Raw genomic sequence first — 20,474 nt, forward strand, 5'->3', positions numbered from 1 at the left:
CCATGCTTTATGTCCCATGGTACAAATATGCATAGATTACTTAAACGCATATTAAAACTTTTGTACGGCAAACGTTGCATTCGGCTCGGACTGAATATTTTTATACCCCCCAGAAACTTAAAATGTAATACATAGCCCTGTTAGCGCAAATGCTTTAAAAGTTTAACCTTAGAATTTATTTCTCTGGCTAAGTTAAACGTACTAATAATAATAAAAAGTAGTAAAAGTCTTTTAGCTTCTTCGCTAATAATCCTCACACATACATGTAACGCTGGGCTGTGTTTGTATATTTGTAATAGTTTAAAAAGTTATGGTGATGACTGTTCTTTCCACGAGCGAATGGCTTAAGAACCTATCGCTATTTTGAACGAATTTATGTTCGAATTGATAGGCATAGAACTACTTTTTCGAATTGACTTTTTTTTTAAACGGAATGACAAACATAACCTTGAATAAGTACCAAAAAAATTCTATTTAAATTTCTAAACAATTCTCGGTATATTTTCTGCAAGAGTTTTATTACATTTTTCATAGTTTATTAATAAATAACTTGAGTATTTATTCATGCATACGTATATTGAAAAATTTACTACCAATGTAAAGCGAAGATCGTATAGTCCGGAAAAATTAACAACCTATTCTGCTTTCTTTCGCAGAGACTCAAAATCCGATCCCAGAGACTCAAAATCCAATATATATATACTCGTAAATGCAATTTAGAATAGAAAATGGACTTAATTTGACGGCGCCTCTTTTCGGAAAGTGATCTAATATATAGGGGCGGGTGTTTGGTTTTCAATATCCACCAAACTCCATCGGGCTCAGGATGTTTCGTCATTTTCTGACGAATTCCAATCATATCATACATAGGTGATTTCATTGTATTGTATGAACATTGAACCCTATTATGAAGTTGAATAAAGTAATGAATGAATAGTGACGTTAAATAAAACAAAATTTCGAAAACGGTATGTATTAAAAATAAATCTTTCTAAGAATACAGTGTAGCGGATTTTTTCGTTTAGAAGGAAATTTCTAGGTAAAACTAGATCTTTTTTAAAGTAAAAAATCTGCTACTTGGTCAATATTTGCTTAAAATACGAAAATACTTTGACTTGCTCAGCGACATGCATTGGTTTACCAAGCATAAGAAAAGGAGCGCCTTAAAATTTCTTCTTTGTTGATCTTTGGACTTCTGATAGGAGAAACGCTTCCTTTTGCAAAGAAAGGCTATTATCAAATAGGTTAGGCCGCAAAAACGTTTTGGAGAATTTCAACAGATAAAAAAAATGAAAATATTATGAACGTGTTAGACCACTTACTTCTCTAGTAAAATTCTTAATTTTCTTTCGTGGGAGCGCTTATATGGGGCCGGGTCCCAAAAATAAAAACTTATGTGGTCCAAGTTTTTTATTGATTTGAGTTGATTTCTATATTAAATTACTATTATAGCACGCTTTCTGCCGTGTGACTGTTAAAAGTTAGACTTTTTTGAGTAAGTTTTGAAAGTTCATTAAAAAGTAAGAAGAAGTTAAAAAGTTATGATAGGGTAAGATCGGCTTTCAAATGCTCTACACTACTTCGTCCAATATAATCCTGCACTTATTTTTGTCATAAGGTACCAAAAAATATATTCTTGTCTATTTTTTATGAAAATCCTTAAATGAACAAGAAATGGGGCCAAAAATATTCTTCCTCAATGCAAACTTACAGTAGTACACTAGCACATTTGTGGGTCAGATAACCATTTTATACTACATAGTCTTGCATACCTTGTTGCACACCTATTGCGCGTTCACACCATAAGTGTTGTGAAATATAAATAATGTGCCTCGATCGGCTATTAGAATTTTCAATGTAGGCGGAGTAAGGGGTATTTTTCATTGATTCGTCTATTCATCAATTGTTGCTGTATATTACACGATAATTAAAAGTTGTACGAGCAATAAATATCTGCTCTTTATCCGATTTCACTGAAAAGTCTTAAAATCAACTTAGTTGCTGCTATTTTTATCGATCGTTAAGGAAGGTTAGAGGAAAACCCTAATATTTTATTTAATTTATTTACTAATAGAAATTTTTTTGTTCGGAGTGTAGTGTACACAGCTCAATTTTTTTGATATCAACTCGGTATTCGCGTATTTACGTTTGCACATGGTTTCGAAAAAAATGTAACAAGTTTATGCGACCGTTTCACAATATCATCGTGTTCCTGGATTGCATTAATTTGAAATCATACAATAGCAATACACACAATATTTTTCTTTGCGCTAATCACAATCTCTTAAGAAATTCTTCATTACATTAATTTAATTATTTGTTTTTTTTCGACACTTTTTTAATATTAACAGAGGAGCTTTTAGTAACAAGATTTTCGTAAGGCAATTATTTCCTCCGTTTGAGAATATTGCACATCAAATACGCGCCTCCCTTTGGCATCTCCTTATTACTACTAAATTACAATTCTGTCAAACGTTATGCAATATTTGCCTGGTCGTACAACGAATTCTCTGGTCGTACAATGAATTCTCTGGTCGGCAATATGTTAGGCGCCTGATAGTTGTTAATTCTCTTAACAGTTTGACTCTCTTATTTAACTTTCTCTTTATCAATAGTCTGGACAGGCACAATGATTATTTGCACTTACGATAACTGTTCTTCTCAAACCAACGGCTAACTATGTTACTCACTGCATTTGCACGCTTTCTCATATTCTTGTGCTTTTACACAATAATAAGAAAATGGAGAATAGGAGATAATTTTCATGAAAAGATCTTTTGCTTTTCAATTTAAATTTTTAAATATATTCCAAACTTTTGCTGTTTATTGAAAGAGTTTCTGAAACTCTTATCAAAGACTTCAAGAAATTAAGTTTTAACGAGAAGTAATCGCATCGAAACTAGTAAAAGACAGAAACGAGAGCAAAGAATAAATTGGCATTTGAGAAAAAAGAAAGATTAGTCTTATGATATAAGAAAAGTATATCTTTTTAAAGATAAATCCTGAAGTTTGAAATGTTATTGCAAATAGTGATAAACAAGGTTTAATTTTAACAAATTTGTGTTTTTTTTGTTTTTCGTTCGTTCGGTAATTGTTATTTTTTGCATTTTGATATTGTTTCAGTTTTCTATCTTTTTATACCCATCACCGAAGGATGAGGCGTATATTCGTTTAGTCACAACGTCTGCAACTCTCAGAAGGAAGCTTCAGAGACTCCACAAATTCTGAAACGGTTTAATCATGTCCGTCTGTCTATCTGTCTGTGTAATGTCCTTCTCCTAGCTGTAAAAATAAAGCTATGAACTTTAAATTTGGCAGAAACATTGGAAGTTTTTGTACGCAGGTTGGTATTGAAAATATGTCGAAATTGGTGGAAACATAAGCCCCACGTAAATTGAGGACACTTCGGCTTTTTAAAAGGAATACCAAATAGGCTTTTTGTTCATTACTCATAAGCTATACCGTATAAATGTACAAAAGTTTGAACACATACTCTATGGGGGATGCTGTAGTACCAGTGCAAAAATGGAAACAAATTGAACCCAATGTTATAGCATATGAAATTTTAATTTTTTTTCAATATCTTTAAAAGACGCAGAAAGACACTTCAAGAACTCCATGAAGTATGCAAATTCTTGGCCAGTTGCAACTATTCAATGCACCTAAATATGTCCGCCCGTTCACCTGTCCATCTATCTAGTATCTTTGATGAATATTCTTTCGCCTACAAAGAATAATCCAAATCGTGTTTTCTACTTGTAGAAAAAATCAACCACGGCCATGCAACATTCCAGTGTATGAAAATTGAGTTCTTTTCCTTTGATGATGGATATAAAAGATTCGGTCACGATGAAATATAAGTTTTTTAATTGCTTTATCTCACTTCACTTCTTCTTGACTAGAAATCTCTGCATTTGTATTCTATATGTTTACAAATATTCCTAACACGTGGGCAAGACAAAGCAGAATAATAAACACACGGCTTGATCCGGGGTCGTAAGATCATCAGAAATATGTGCATGCTGCGATTTGCCCTGAAAGCAAATTTATTGGTGTTACTCGCCGCATCGCTAAGTTATGGGTATAAAATTTCAAAGAAGTCCTTTGGAAAATATTGTCAAAAACAAAATAAATAAAATTAAAAGAGATTTTCTTTGTAATTTTCATCATTTGTGTTAACATCACACGAGATACTGAGATACTTTATAATATTTATTAAAATATTTCTATTTAAATCATTTAAAATCTTTCGTTTTTTTTTTTTTGCTTTTGCTTTTTTTTTTTTTTTAACAATCACTGACATGATTATTTTTAATTAATGATATTATTTTTAGTGTTATAATAAATACTTTTGTCTATTTTTGTAGCTTTTTGATTGGACACAGTTTTTTCCTTTCTTCGATACATTACTATTATAATTATTATTATTATTACTGTTTTTAATAATATTTTGGAAATATATTTTACGTAATATTGACTTGTTTATGAAACACATTCAAGTTTAAAGTTTTGTTAAGTTCTATGAAGAGAAGCTTTATGTGTTGTGATATATGATAAAATCCAATCCTTTTTTATTTTTTTTTTTGTTTTTTCGTCTTATCTCACATTCTTTTAGGCCTACAGCACTTTTATTCAGACAAGAATCTATTGTTGTATAATGAGTTTAAAGCGGTAAAATTACGTTTAATTTATATTTACAAAATGAATATGTGGTTGTTGTTTTTTGTTGCTTTTTAAGGTGGATTTACAAATTTTTTTTTTTGTTTTTTTTTTTTTTTTTTTTAATTTTTTTTCATATTTAGATATTAACATACTTAAAATTAATAAATATTGTAATAAGTGTTTGTTGTTTGTGTGTTTACAAATACATTGGCAACGTTTTCGTTTCTTTCTTCTTTATTTATTTTTATTAACATTATAATCCGATTAAAAATTGTTAATTTTTCTATGATTTTTTTTTTATTTTATTAAGTATAATTTTGTTTTTTCTCTTTTTTTTTTTAGCAAAATTGCATTGTGGTTACAACCAATTCGTTGGTGATAAAGCATTCAATTATAAAAGTTTATAAACATTTCAAATGTGTTTATATATATTTTGTCTTGTCAGACTGTGTAGTTTTTTATGCATTTCTTATTGCTTTTATGATAAGGTATAAAGCAATAGTCACCAAAATCGAGTAAATGCTAATGCACGTAGCGCGTTTTCGAATTTTTAAGAACGACATTACTTCTGTACACACCTGTGAGCGTAATATATAGTATGGAGTAGTAGATTATATTTCACGCAGTAATAAATTTATACTAAGAAGATTTTTTTTGATTCTTATTTAAGCAAAATATTCGGCTCGACGCCTGAGCGATCTTTACAAACGGCAAGACTGAACAACCTACTCTTGGTTACACCATATTAATGTCGTCACAAGAGACCTATTTCTGACCCAAGGAATGCTATAGACATTTCAAATCTTCTTCTTTTTTTTTTTTTTTTTTTTTTTTTTGAGTAGTAAGGATACAGATATGCTTTAGTTTAATTTCTTGAAACACCAGTAAATAAATATATTTCCGAGTTTCGGATTTTAGTAGTGAAGTAAGTAAATTGGAAGTTCTTTTAAAACGATTTGTTTTCGGGATGGAAAGCCCTGAACAATGATTAACATTTACTTGATAGTGCTCGATACCGTGATTAATTTGTTTTCTCTTTTGTGAGTTTTTCCAAGATTTTCTTTAGGGGGGCGACCAATAAAAGCGTCAAGAGATGCGAGGATATTGCGAATATAAAAACGGCAATTTGTCGTGAAGGCGATAATTAAAATAAAATTTATAAAAATTTGATAAGAGATTTCCGGGTCGCAGATATGAAAAAATTTCTTTAAATTTTTTAAGATCATTGGAAAGCAAAGAATTTCTCAAAATTTTAATTGATTTTTTTTTGTTTTACACAAAAGTTTTGATATTAAATAAAATATATTTGATGTAAAATTTGTGAAAAATGTTGTGAAAGCATTATAACATGCAAGCGAAAATCTTCTGGCCCATGGCGGCCATATAAAACATATAAATAAACACATTGTTGGGTGGTTGACGATAAAATAGTATACACCTAGGCATACTTAACAAAATACATCCAAACGGTAATACATTTCATGTAAAAAAAAAAAGAAGCACTAACTAAGTATACTAATATAATAAATTTGAAGGATGCACATAAGATACAAAATAGAAATCTTAATAATCATTAACTGTCACACTTCTTTTTTTTTTTTAATTGCAAGCAAACCGAGGAATCGATGTGGCGGATTTTTTTACTTAATCTTACTTACGGAACATAATTTAATAACAGGAAAAAAAAATGTATGTGTTTGACAGTCTAGAGAATATTTTGTAGCAATCATAATTCAAAACATTTCGATGCCTTTTATTGAATGTTAACAAATTTTATATAACCGCTCTTTGGAAGGTGTCAAAATGTCAGTTGCTTGGGAGAATTTTCAACTTTTTTCACTGTTTTATACAAAAGAAATTTCTTGTTATCGAATGTTTACACAAAATTGAGCTAAATTAAAAAAAAATATATATGCTATTTTATTTTCTCATAATCTTACATTTCTAAAAACAACGTTATAATATAAAATATTAATTTACTAAAATTTGAACTTTTTCAAAAACAAATTAAAACAAGGTAAGTAAGAAAAGTATAATCGCTTTTCGCGAACTGTTGATATTAACCAACTGGATCATAAAACTAGAAGTTTCTCCGCAGTTGATCAGTTGGTCGATCGCCACTTTTTTTTTTAAATTGATCATATAAATCTCTTATCTTACGAAACATTTGCATTACCTTTTTATTTAATGATAAAGGGAAGATCGGACGGAAGGCAAAATGGGCTTGGAATTTTACGCTAATCAATGACATATAAGTGATGCATATTTCCGGTGGCTAGAAATTGAAGAATAAGTCTCAAGAGACATTTTTCCGTAGTGAGTACAATAAGATAAAAAGCTTCCTGTGCATTACTAGCCTATATTTTAGTTCATACTTAGCAATCGTACGTTTGTCTGTCCATTTCCTTTTTGACATACATCAAATGTGAACAAATCCTTCGCAAAATTCTTGCGAAAGATAAAATAAAAAGCGACGAAAAATAGTAAAGATGGGTTTAGCCAATCAATTAATATGAGTAAGAGTAGTTACAATAGAAAGACTTTTGACTTAAGAAGGTCCTATAAACAATATTAACATGCCTGGCAATGTTGCATATGATTTATGTAAAAATTTTAATTCTTCTCTTTATTAAACATGTCTCAGCACTCACAAGCCTTAATATGTGCTTTTACTTACAAAAAAAAAAAAAAAAATGCATTTATAATCCGATAATATCGATGAACAGGTGGCAGACAATACCAACAACTTAAACTTTTTTAGCTCATATTGTCTCTTAGTCCCTTCATTCATTCTACTATTTTAAATTTACTATTTTCCTTTAGAAAATTTACCAGTTCATTGTTGTTTGTTGTCTAATAAGTTTAAGGAAATGAAAGAAATGTTGAAAAGCCACGTGCACGACTGCTTTGTTACTTCTTGTCATTTAACAGAAATGTGCACGGCAGCTTTGTTACTTTTCCTCATTTAACATAGATATGCACGACTGCTTTGTTATTTTTTCTCGTTTAACAGATGAGAGAGATTTTTTATTCACCATTTTTCTTATTTATTAAAAGCAACTCTGTGGTCTCTCCATTCTCCACACATGATATTTTTTTTAAAATGGTGTAAAGGAAAAAACCAGCTAACGGCTTTCTGTTCACAAGTGGAAGAAAAAGGTTATGCAAATTCCAAAATTCTTAAATAATACAAAAGATATAAAAAAAAAAATTGGAAAAAATCTGCATTAAATCAAAGATTTGCGTAATGTTTAACAAGTTATTGTAGAGGACGTACTCTCTCTCTGCGGGTTGCGGGTGCCATAATTAAGTTAGTGTTAAGCTGACGATGGGTTTAGATTATCTCAGCTGAAAGCAGTCGGACAAATTTCAAATTTTTTTTAAAAACGATAACGCGGCTTCCGTTCTTGAGAGTCACTTGTTCTTTCCCTTATCGAGACGCCCGGTTTTGATTTGTTTTTTTTTTTTTGCCCTTGCATGGGTAGCCTAGCGGCAACCAGATAGTGACAATAACAAAGGTTAGGTGAAATGTAATGAAATTGAAAGTAAAAAGTCTATCTTGAATATATTAAGTTTCTTAAAGCCACAGCAAAATCAAGTGTCAATAAAAACTATTTAAGTCATAGCCAACGTTTGCGTTGATGCATATTGCAAATGATCTCATAATGCAGTCGCATTAAATTCTAAAATTAAGCTTCCGACACCATTAACAGAGCTTAACGTGTGGCCATTAATAAGACGCTGTGGTTGCTGCGCTAATGGTAGAGTAGTCTGCTGTTGTTCCACGTTTGCCGTAGTAGTTGTGGCGGTAGAACAGGTGGTATTATGTTGTCAAGATGACATAATGGATTTGACGGCGTCGTCTATGCCACTCACCACGCAACTGAAATCATTTATTTGGTTATGTTGCGTATTTATTGCGGCTGCTGCTGCTGCTGCCGCTGCTGCAGTTGCTGTTGTGACGGCCGCCACTGTTCCATTATTGTTCATATGATGTGAATGATGCATGGCTTGACCATGATGTGCATTGTTGTGGGTCATAAGTTGGGCGTGATTAGCCGAGGTATCCATTAGCATTGCATTATCTACAACGTTACTGGTGGGAGCACCATTAGCATTAACCATTAAACAATCAGTCAATTCGTCGACTAATTGCCGTCTTTTGGCTAATTCTTGACAACTGCTTTGGCCGTTTGTTGACTGGCGATCGTCGAGGATGCTATCACTTAGAAACGATCCCATAGAATGGTCCAAAGAGAAGGGCAGGGAGTCCGATTCAGTACTTTGCAAATTTAAAATACTATCTATAGCGTTTTGTACATGACGCGTAATATCATCATCGAATTCGCCTCCAGATCCCGTGGCATTATTATGATTGTTAGCTTGATGTTGAGATTGATGATGATTAATATGAAGCATATGATTGTTAAGATCTTGTGGTGTTATATTATGATGGGTTACATTGGTGCTAACATAATGATTCTGTTGACCGTTTGCATTCAGGTGGTTATTATATGATCCAAAATGATTTTGATGAGACATGATATGCGAGAAACCATTTGCATCTGTGGCGGTATCGGTGGCAGTGTTTTCGACACCCAATCCATCATGAAGGGAAAGTAAAGCTGCCTCCATGAGATCTTGCGCATGGGAGGTATCCGTTGGCAAGGAGTTATTGTGCGGCGGATGCGTTGAAACTTGCGGAAGTGGTGAAGACGAATTAGATGAGCTAGAAGTCAAGCCGTTCACATTGGTACATAGTTTTTTGTGGGCGTTGTTCTCATCAGTCCGCATATCGGACGATTCATTTCCCATCACATGACCATTCCATGACCGTTTTCGACCAGCTGCCACCAGACAATCGGAACTGGAACTATTGATATTTGTTGTGTTATTAGTAGACATAAAATCTGACAATTGGGCTTCCATATTCTGCATCCATCTAGCATTGTTGGCGCTATTAACTTGCTGTTGCATATGATGGGCGTTCATAAAACTTGCAGGAGCAGATGGTTGCTGCGGCTGTTCTTGCTGCGGTTGAGGCTGTCCTATATATGAGTTTCCACCTATGTCTTGATCCCAGGTAGTGGTTTTGTGCTTGTTACCACAATGAGTGGGTGATTTTACAGATTCTCCAAATATGGATTCCAAGCCGGATTCTATATCATCTGAATTATCGACACTGCTACTTTTGCTGCCGCTTATATGCACCGGAGAGCCACTAAACATGGCTTCCAGTCGCGATTCTACGGATTTATGAATTTCGCTATCCTCGGAACCACTAAAGAATTCATTCAAATCTGTTTGATGATTTTCTGATTGCGTCATATGATGTGCGGTGGGCTGTTGATTTTGTTGGCTGCAGCTACTTGTTGTTGTGTTGGTGGGTGGTGAGGCTTGGGTAGTGTTTTTATTCTCGTTGCCTTTATTAATGCAGCCATTCGGAAAAAGATCTGTTGGCGATGAGTCGGTTAGAAAATCTAACTCTTTCGTTACCGGTCCCACCATGTCATTTCGATTTTGGTGATTACTTGTATTATGCTGAGTGGGTACATCAGTCACTTTGGTAGGAGCGTTGGTGACTTCGTTATTCATTAAATTCAATTCCTTTTGTATACACAACCAATCATCGTCATGCTGTCTACACGAAGAGTTTTGAGCATTGCTTGTGTTTACATGATTTGAGAAAGCAAAATGATTAGACGTAGCTATTTGCGTCGAGCAAACTTGTAAAGACTTTTGACAAGGTATTAAATTCTGTGATGTCTGTTCTGGTACATAATTACTATTACGGTCCTCTTCTTCTGGAGTATCTTTAGAACTGTTGCAATTCGTTTTTTCGTCGGGTACTACGGTTGATGATTGTTGTTCGGTGGCTGGTGATGCGAGCGGCTTAATCGAAGCTTTCGGTTCAACTTTTTTCATTATAAAACTTGGTGTTATCTCACTTTCAATATCGAAATTTTCAAACTCCTCTTTTACCGGCGGCTTAATTTCTTGGGAGGGTAATGGTTTCTTGAGGGAACCATTATATAATGGATATACTGGTTTTGGCATCGAATTAATAGAACTGGCGAGATGACTGTAATAGGTATTTCCAGATGTCTTGCCTGATTCTAAGAATGATTGATTCCAATTGTTGAATATATCCTCCTTTTTAGCTGCCTTCGTAAGCGGCATTTGATTTGGAGCTGATTGGTGTTGTTGTTGTTGTTGCTGTTGTTGCTGTTGTTGTTGTTTAATATTTACGATTCCTGGTGCTTTTTGGGCATCAAAAGAATCAAGAAAACTATTAGAACTTTTATTTGCGCTCTGCGAACATTGAGAATTTGACGATTCGGTTTTGATTTCATTTTTAATTGAATCAAACGTTGACTCTGATACTAGTGACGATGACGTTGACTGTTGGCTGTGATTAGTAAAATTGCTATTACTGTCTGTCCCATTAACAGTTATATCTAAAATGGATTTATTTTCCGTTGGTTCTGGTTTCGGTTCATTTTTGACTTGCTCAAATCCAATTGAGGAACTTTGATTTTGATATTGTGCTGGTGGTTCATTTTTAATATATTCAATTTGCTGCTGCTCATATACTTTAAGCTCTTTTTCTAAGCGACGTGACTCTTCGATTTCTTGTCGCAAATCTTCTATCATTAATTGTTCCATTTGACACAATTCCGAAGTACGATGAGGTAACTGAAATAGCAGGCAAGAATTACTAATGTACTTATATTTCTTCACTTTTCCGCCCTTTTTTTTTTATCTTACCATTGATTCTTGTAGCAAAATTTCCTGAAATTTCCCAGAGAGTAAACGAAATTTATCCTGAAACCTTTGAGCAGTACGTTCAAATTCTTCTTCTTCTTCAATTGGTATATCTTCGTCAGTTTGATAAAAACAATGATATCTGAACGACAAAAATTATAAAGAAAAAGTCCATTCTCATCTATTGTAAGATGCAAAAATTTACCTTATTAATTTCTTAACAGTTTCTTCTTTAGTTTGAAATGGATTTTTATAGTCAGGTTTTAAGCAACTCCTTTGATCCACTTCCAATTGTTGTAAAAACCTAAATTGGGTAAGACATTTTAAATTATACGCAACGATAAATGCAAGTAAAATGAATAATAAACAATTAATGTCGTGCATTGAAAAGGTTTTCTAATTTCAATTCCGATCTGTTAAAGACCGTGACCATCTCTAGAATATTTGCACTTTTCTAATTTTCCGTTTCCAACGAGGCAACATTTCGTCATGAAAAATTGTAAACTTCAACAATCTTTACAAACTATCAGGAAGACCCTACCCCGTCCCTAATTGCGATTGTTTTAATTGCTTCAAAAAATCAAATCAAAACAAGTCGCACATATTACATGAGGAGTAGTAAAGCCGACTATAGGGGAGGGAGTATTGAATTTAGGGACGATTAGACAATTCGTCTCATAAACAAAATCGTATTCATCACAAGAGACAAGCTTGTTCGTAAGATTGGATTGGTTGGTTTCAATATGGCAATGCGATACAATGAACAATAGCTATATTCTCTAAAATGTGTACTAATCGCCGCTTACGGTGCTGAGTATAAATCATCATATGTTTTTTGCCCTGTAAAAGTTCCAAATCAAATTATTATTAAAGTCTATCTTATTCAATGATAGATATCCTGTCTTTTTCATTCTCATTTCATATCTATGGAGGAGTTAAGAAAAATGAAAAGGCATTATGTAATTTTTAGTATGAGACGTGCACATTAAATCGTAAACTTCAAATTTTCATTCAGCAATATCAGCAATAAGGCATTGGATTAGCTTATTACTGAGTCTACCGAGCACCTTATTTTTGAGTGCAGGAGGTTTGACATCCTTAGACAATCTTTCAGTATATTTAACCTGTATAACAATCTATATGAAATTTTTCGTGCTGGTAACTTTAGGCATTTGAAGCAACTGACTGCCTTTATCAAATCAGCTGAGTTTTCATTCTAATTTTATTATTATTATTATTATTATTTTAATTTTAGACTAATGAATTGAATTATTAGACTAAAAAAAGAGACATTCTAATTTTACATTTAGTATTTCTATTACAATCACGAATCGCCTACACTTTTTCTTTTATCGGCATTATTAGCCGGATCTTGACAGTACAGTACCAAGTACGGTGATTTATGGATTGACAGCGGAACAGAGCCTCTCATTGCGAACACTCTGCCACATCAGTCTACCTATGCTTAAATTTTTTCATCAATCGCTCTCAACTTCGTTTCTGGATTATGGATCTAACATTAACTTAACTGGTCCAATCCATCTCTAAACAAAAAAAAAAAAAAAAAAGAAAAAAAAGTAGCTTTTTTCGAGTGTTCCGAAAGCCATCATGGAAATGTGAAAAGAAATAACAATAAATGAAAAGTAAGTAGCCGGATAGGCGGTATCAGCATGACTTCGGCAGCAAAAATTGGCCTAATACGCATCCATACAACACATATGCACATGCAGAAAGTTAATTACAAGTAAAGCAGCATTTTTCAACCAACTACTCACAAAGAAAGACGGGCAAGTTTTTGCTTTGGTGACATTTGAGTTTGATCCTCAGTCTTCAGACCAATAATTGGTACACAAGCGCTAGTTGTTGTTGTTGTTGTGGTGCCACCAACGCCATTGTCCGGATATAAAGAAGTATTATTCGACGTATTGTTCGACGTAACGTAAATTGAATTTGTGAATCTATTGATGCCGGTGTTGCCGCTACTGCTATGACTACTAACGGTCGCAGCAACTGCGATACTGGGGGAAGCTGTGACTGTCAGGGATGCGGATGTGCTCGGTGTTGTTATCGCTGCCGTTGACGATATGGTTATTGCAGCTGTCGATGTAGTTGATGTTGAAAATGACGACGTCGACGAAGAGGTGGAAATTTGCATTAGGGTTACGCTTGAGGTGGTAACGACTGTCGAACTTGCAGTAAGAGACGGCATTGTTACTAATGTTGTTGCTGTTGTTAGACTATTAGAATTAGGGAAACTATTGCTCGTGCTAGTACTATTTATGCTAGTGATGATGCTTGAGTTGCCACCAATTACAGGTTTTTGGTTTGTCAACGAAGCGGTAAATGATGCAGGCAATGTAGATAATGTGGGCAATTGCGGTTGCGGCAATTGAGGCGTTGACGTCGCTAATGGTTGCGCCGGTTGATGATGCTGCTGTGCTAAAATGATCGATGAATTCGGAAAGATTAAAGGCGGTGGACCGCCGACGACGCTACTGCTGCCGATATTGAAATTCTGTGAATTCAAGGTTGCTAAACTGGTCGCAGGGCTTTTTGCATTTTGTAATTTCTGTTGTTGCTGCTGTTGTTGTTGTAATATCTGTTGCTGCAGATGTTGCGTGAAATGTTTTTGTTGTAACATTGCCGGCATATTGCTAATGTTAATCATCTGTTGTTGCTGCGCTGACTGCAACAACGGCGATAACGATATTTGAAGGCTTTGAGCTGTTAGCGGCGGTGGTGCTGGATGCGGTAATTGCGGCGTTTGCGTTGGCGGTAACTGTTGCGTTTGTTGCATGGAAGTTACTATTGGTTGGCTTGGTTTTGATTTATTTGTAGTTTTAGTTTGCTGCTGCATCGTTGACGTTGTTGTAATAAGACTATTCGAGCTTGCGTTATTGTTATTTATGATATTAGCTGTGCTGCAAGTAAGGATGGATTGGCTGGATGGGATCAATTGTTGTTGTGGCGGTTGTTGCGTAGTTTTTTGTTGCTTTGCTTTATGCTGATTATGTTGTATGGGATAGATGTGTATTCTTTGGGTTGTTTGCTGTACGCTAGTGCTGGCACTGGAGCTCGTCGCATTGTTATTATTATTATTATTATTATTATTATTACTCGCATTAATGTTGTTTGGGGAATTTGAGTGGTTATTGGGTTGCACAACGTTTGCTGGTATAGTTGCATTACTATTAGTAATGCTTGACTTGCTATTATCCATTAGCACGGGTGGTTGCATTAGGGTAGTGAAATTCATTGGTCCACTCCCCGTTACTCCCGGGTTAGTAATGAATCCTTCGGGGGTTGGAATTTCTTTGCCTGATGCCAAAATGCTTTGTTGTTCCACAAAGAGTCGTTGCAGAGATGTATTTAGTTCGATTTCCGACATTGCCTTATTGAACGGAGCTATAATATTGGCATCGAATTCCGGTGGCAGAGGTAAGGAAGATACCATAGATTTGTGTTGCATTTTATATGTCAAATATTGTATTTGCATTTGGACCTGACGAAACATCTGTTGTTGTTGTGGAGTCAACTGTATAGTTTGTACTCGTGAAACCGTATGCTGAGGTTGAAATTGTTGCTGTTGCTGTGGAGGCGTTGTCGTTGAAGGAGACGATCCAGTTGATTGATTGATATTGTTTTGTTGTATAGACGTAAGTGATGGCGGACCGTTTTGCATGCTGCTATTTATGTTGTTCATACTGTTCGAACTGGTCGACGAAGTTATAGTGGTTGATATCGAAGAAATCGACGAGAATCCGAGTCCAAAAACATTTCCATTACTTCCCTGAGGACGTAGCATATTTAAAGAATTTTGCTGTTGTTGCTGTTGTGCCATGTTATTCGATTGGGTTTGCTGTTGCATAGGAGCTGTAACACCCACTAATTTCGTTCCATTTGCAATTTGTGTTGTTTGAAATGGTGGTACGCTAGCTATGTTGCTTATATTGCTCGTGCTGGTCGTGTTGGTAACATTCGTAGATGTAGGCGTTAAGCAAGAATTACTTGTTACCGGCTTGCCGCTGGCTGTGTTAGGCTGCACAATCTGTATGGGATTATTATTTGGCTTTTGCGACAAAGGGTCCAATTTGGGTAAAGGTTTGACAACGGTGGCATTTTTCATTAGTGCTACATCTGCGGCTGTTGTGGTAGAAGCTTTTGGTTTCCTTACTGGCTTTTTTTTTTGCACAGTACTAGTATTAGCATTTGTTGCTCCAATTAACGTATTCTGTTTATTATCCTGCTTGACAGCCTTGCTTTGATCAATTATGGGAGCTACGTTGGCCACTTGCTTAGTGGTGACAGTAGTGGCCGTAGTCATAGCTACATTAGTTTGATTTGTTAAAGAGGTAATAGTGGCACTTGCACCTGCGGTGGTGTTCATAGAAGTGGTAATTGTGGGTACACTACTCGCACTGCTCGCCAGGGGATGTACAATTTGCTGTTTTGGTTGTTGATTGTTAAGCGATTGCGTTACCATGGTAGTTGATGGCTGATTTTGAGCTGTTGGAGGATTTACGTCGTTAAAATGTATCTGGCCCTGTTGAAGACATTGAGCTAACTGTTGCGCATTTATACCTGCTGGTGCTATTAGCAGTCGTTCGGTGGGTGCTATCGAAGCTGTTGTTTGATTTGGGCTTATCGGGGTGATCTGGTTGTTAAGTGTGTTAAGGCAAAATAATTGCTGAGAATTTGGATCAATTTTCGGCAGGGCAACATAACGTTGCTGTTGCGATAGGCCTGAACTGTTTGCTGATCCCACTGTCATTGAACCGAGGTCAGGTGATTTTTTCAACGCTTGCTTGGACGAAGATGAAAAATCACCGTTATTTGTGTTAACATTCTGTTTTTGTGTTGTCACTTTTTTTGTTTGTTTACTAACAGTTCCTAAAGTGCTAGTCGTTGTTGTGGAGCAACTTGTACTTGCACTCGATATATTCGGTTGCGGCGTAGTAGGTATTTGTAGTGGTATCTTGTTAATACCTTCCACTTTTGACGGTTCATTGATAATGGTGACATTCGCTATAGCACCAGTTAATAATGCCCGTCGAATTGTGTGCGACTGCTCATCGGGAGGCTGGGAGGGATCATGTCTTAAGATTAGCCTTTCGCATTGTTCTGACACAGCGAGAGTAAGGCTGCCCGTTAATTGCGGTAATAAAGCGGCTATCGTTGCTGGCGAGCACACCGATAGGTTAACGTTTGCCGCCATTCCAGACAATTGAGATGAGACTGGCGTCATAGCAGCTGTAGGAATTGTTGCAGTTAGATTAGTGGGGGTGTGATTGATTTGCTGCGGTATTGAAAGAGTAGGAGTTGTGAACGTTGTTGACGAATTTGAGATCGAGATGGCCGGGGATGAACCGCTATTAGAGGTTTGAGGTAAAGCTACCAAATGCATTTGCTTTGTTTGGTTGTCCCCCAACGTTGTGCCAGTTGTTGCGACATTATGCGCTTGCATACCTGAATTTTGCAAAACAATTTGCTGCTGAGATTGAACAGGCAATTGAGCTGTGGTAGTTGTAGTAGTTGCACCTATTTTCTCTATTATTGGCATGATTTGTATTTTATTATCAACAACGGTTCCTAGAGATGTGTTCAACATATTATTGGTATTCTGCGCCAATCGATTGGCATCAATTTGAGAGATCTGTATATTGCCAATGTGACTAGGTACTAGAGCAGCTGTGGACAATGGCGCATTAATTGTATTGCTATTTGCACTATTGTTTAAACTAGCTAAGGTTGTTGAGTTTGTTTGATTAATATTGGAAGTAATGGACGTGGAAGTATTCTGCAATGCTATCGATGTGGAAGGTGGTGTGTGGATTAAATTTACATTATTCGTTTCTTGCTTTTTGTTGTTACGTTTAGCTGCTGGCTTTCGACGTGGTTTAACAGTAGCTGTAGTAGTAGTAGTAGTTGTCGTAGCAGTTGCCGTCACAGTTGCCGGCGTGGTTGCAGTTACAGCGTTAGTGGCAGAAAAAGTTGACGTTGAAATTCTTCCCGCCATGCTTGTTATAATGTTATTATGAATGGAGCCGGTCGTTGGAAAGCTTGTTGATGTCATAGAACTAATCTGACCAAGTGGCAGAGAAAAGTTTATACTTGTGGGTACATGGGGTAATGTGGGTTTAATTTGTTGACTCATTGTTGCCATCTGTTGAGCTTGAGCATTTATCTCTTCGGCGGTGGGCAAAGATGGTATGCTAATTGAATACGGTGCCGTACCAGAAGCAGAGGAGCTTAGGCCTGAGTCGCCAGCATCAATTTTAATCACTATATTTGTCGCAGGCCCTGGAACATTCGATTCTCCGGTCATGGCTGTTGCTGACGTGGCCGGTATCGTTAATGTGTACGGTAACGTCCCTGAATGATTTTCCGTTTGAGGTAAAGATATGGAAATTTCTGCGTTGTTGTTACCGTTGTCTGGATGCTGCGCTATTTCTCCGCTAGATGCTGACACGGCGCACGCTTCCATACTATAATCTTCGTCGTCATCGTCTTCCATAATACCGCACAATTTCATGACATTTCCGAGATCAAGCTTACCGTTGCTGGCCCGAGTTATTTGTGGTGGAGGAGAAGGTGACTTAGCCGGTTGCTGTTGTACTTGTGCGATTTGATTACTTAATAAATTCATTTGCATTTGAGATTCTTGTTGAACGGTGGTTGCGTTTCCATACGGTTGGCTATGATTTGTTGTTGTTACTGTCGTTAGAGTTGCATTGGCTGTTATCGAATTAGGAACCGTTACGTTACTATTGCTAGTTGTTATCGTTGTAGGTATAGCTATAGCGCTTGATGTAGTTGTATTTAATGGTCTATTGGCTGTGGCGGTAAAAGTTTTAACTACAGCGGCCGTCGTAGGAGTAGAATTGACAGAATTAATCGCGGTAGGATTGCTAGCCGCTGCATTTTGTACACTACTTGTTCCGGGTTGCTTCTTTTTACGTGGTCGTGGTTTTTTCTTGGTTGGTTCTGACGGCGGTTGCTGTTGTTGAAGTTGAACTTGTTTTTGCGCTTGTTGAACTTGATTTTGCGTTTGCTGTATTTGCTGCTGCAACTGTTGAATTTGCGCTTGTTGTTGCTGTTGTTGTTGTTGTTGTAACTGTATGGTGGCTGCTGCATTTAGACTTAATTGTATTTGCGCTCCGCTCACTTGCTGAGGACTGGCGGGAATACTTTGAAGCACGGATGCAGGCTGCCTCATCGGTTCCGATGTTACGGCGATAGATGATGGACCTGGTGATTGTGTTAGACTTGTCAGGCCCGCAGCGGGACTTTGGCCATTGAAGAGATCAGTTGAAGTACTGGAGTTAGATGAAACCGCATTAGCATTACTTCCGCTTGTAGGTGCTGGCGATTGTGTTGGAACGCCTGGGGTTTGAAAGGTAGCTCCTGCAGCGGCAGCTGCAGCAGCCAATTGATGAATATTGGTTCCATTCAATTGATTGAGATTAATCAAACTACTTGTGGTACCCTGCTGGAAATTTGCAGCTGGGAGTTGAGATAGTAGTGTTGGACCGGTAGAAGCATTAAGACCATTCGGCATTTGAATTTGTGCTGTGATACCGCTACCGTTGGCTGCTGCTGCTGCTGCTAATTGAAGATTCTGTAATTGAGCTGCCATACTAGGACCTAAAAGATGGCCATTAATTGTCGCTGCTGTGGTAGCGAATTGTTGAGATCGTGGCTGGGTATTAGCGGCAGCGGCAGCGGAAAGGGCAGCATGTAAGCCACTAATTTGCGTAATTGCAGGCGTTTGAGGATTTGTCTTAATTGTTTGCAGATTTGTGGCTTGCTGTATAAGATTGGCTTGGGAGGACACAATGAAGGTGGGAGTAGCGGCTGCCAATTGCATAGTAGCACCATTTGTACCAAGTATACGCAATAATTGTTGTGGTTGTTGTTGTGCTTGCAATTGTGGTTGAGGTCGTGTATTTTGAATAACTAGTGATGGCGTTGCTGTTAGTTGCGGTGTAGGCGGCCTTAAAATCAATTGAACGCCTTGAGGTGTGTTTTGTTGCACCAACACTGGCACTTGATTAAGCAGTAATGGCTGCTGGGTGGCTGTAAGACTAGCAGTAGCTCCAGAAGGTAAGAGAATTTGTTGCTGTGTCGTCTGCTGCGTTGGCTGAGGCGACTGTGAGATCTGTGGCAAATGTTGCGACATGTTAGTACTTGTGTTAATCGCACTGTTATTGTTGTTGCTGTTATTGTTATTGGAACTGTTTGTCGAATTTTTGGTCTTTTGATGTTGCTGATTTGGATTATGTACTTGAGTGGCTGTCGTTGGTTGCAATGATTGCTGTAACTGCGATATATTTTCTAAATGTATTTGTGATTGAAATTGCGGCTGATTAGGTTTCGGTAATATTTGCTGAGGGACTTTGGTGGATTTACCGTTCTGGTTTGAGGTTGCCGTGTTTGTATTGGCGAAACGTTGCTGCTGTTGTTGCGTTGCAGCAGCGATTATTTGGCCCTGAGGACCCTGAATCAACTGAAAGGTCTGCTGAGGACCATTAGACGGTGAATTAGTTGACAAGGTGAATTGTTGTTGCAACATTTGCATTGGTTGTGGTGTGGGCGGTTTGATGGTGGCAGCAGTTATTGTATTACTTGGACTTGGTGAGGGACTATCAGCTATTAATGGACTATTGCTATGATATTGCTGAAAATTTGATTGCTGTGATTGTAGCGTTTGTTGCTGATTTGTGGATAATACTGCAGCGGTAGTTGCGGTGGCGTTGGCGGGACCATTGGGAACACATTTTTTCGTTTGACTTTTTGGGCTACAAGCCACAGTTCCTGTCGCAAACGTATGCGGCGTATTGTTAATTGTTGAGGCGTGTAATTGCCCATAGCCGCCAGCTATAGCGCTAGTTGCTGAATTAGTATTGTAATGACCTGAATTATTACTGTTGTTGCTATTGTTATTAAATATTTGGTGATGTTGTAAATGCTGGTGCTGTTGGCGTTTGGTGCCCTTCTACAGTTTGAATAATTAAATTTAATGATTAACTTGACTTCTTTCAAAATAT

General features: G+C 36.6%; 1 protein-coding gene across 2 annotated transcripts in view; it reads right to left on the reverse strand.

Moving 5' to 3' along the window:
- Nucleotides 1-8,114: 8,114 nt before the first annotated feature.
- LOC119641815 (serine-rich adhesin for platelets) overlaps nucleotides 8,115-20,474 on the reverse strand; it is a 135,702-nt gene continuing 123,342 nt past the window's right edge. For both annotated transcript variants that reach the window (XM_038040674.1, XM_038040673.1), the window contains 4 exons: nucleotides 13,203-20,422; nucleotides 11,633-11,731; nucleotides 11,431-11,569; nucleotides 8,115-11,358 (listed from right to left, as the gene is read on the reverse strand). In XM_038040674.1, coding sequence (XP_037896602.1) covers nucleotides 8,494-11,358; nucleotides 11,431-11,569; nucleotides 11,633-11,731; nucleotides 13,203-20,422 — 10,323 coding nt within the window. In that variant the 3' untranslated portion in view covers nucleotides 8,115-8,493. The remainder of the gene's footprint in view (nucleotides 11,359-11,430; nucleotides 11,570-11,632; nucleotides 11,732-13,202; nucleotides 20,423-20,474) is intronic.

This window comes from Glossina fuscipes, unplaced genomic scaffold, assembly GCF_014805625.2.
Source record: "Glossina fuscipes isolate IAEA_lab_2018 unplaced genomic scaffold, Yale_Gfus_2 180, whole genome shotgun sequence".
Taxonomy (NCBI): domain Eukaryota; kingdom Metazoa; phylum Arthropoda; class Insecta; order Diptera; family Glossinidae; genus Glossina; species Glossina fuscipes.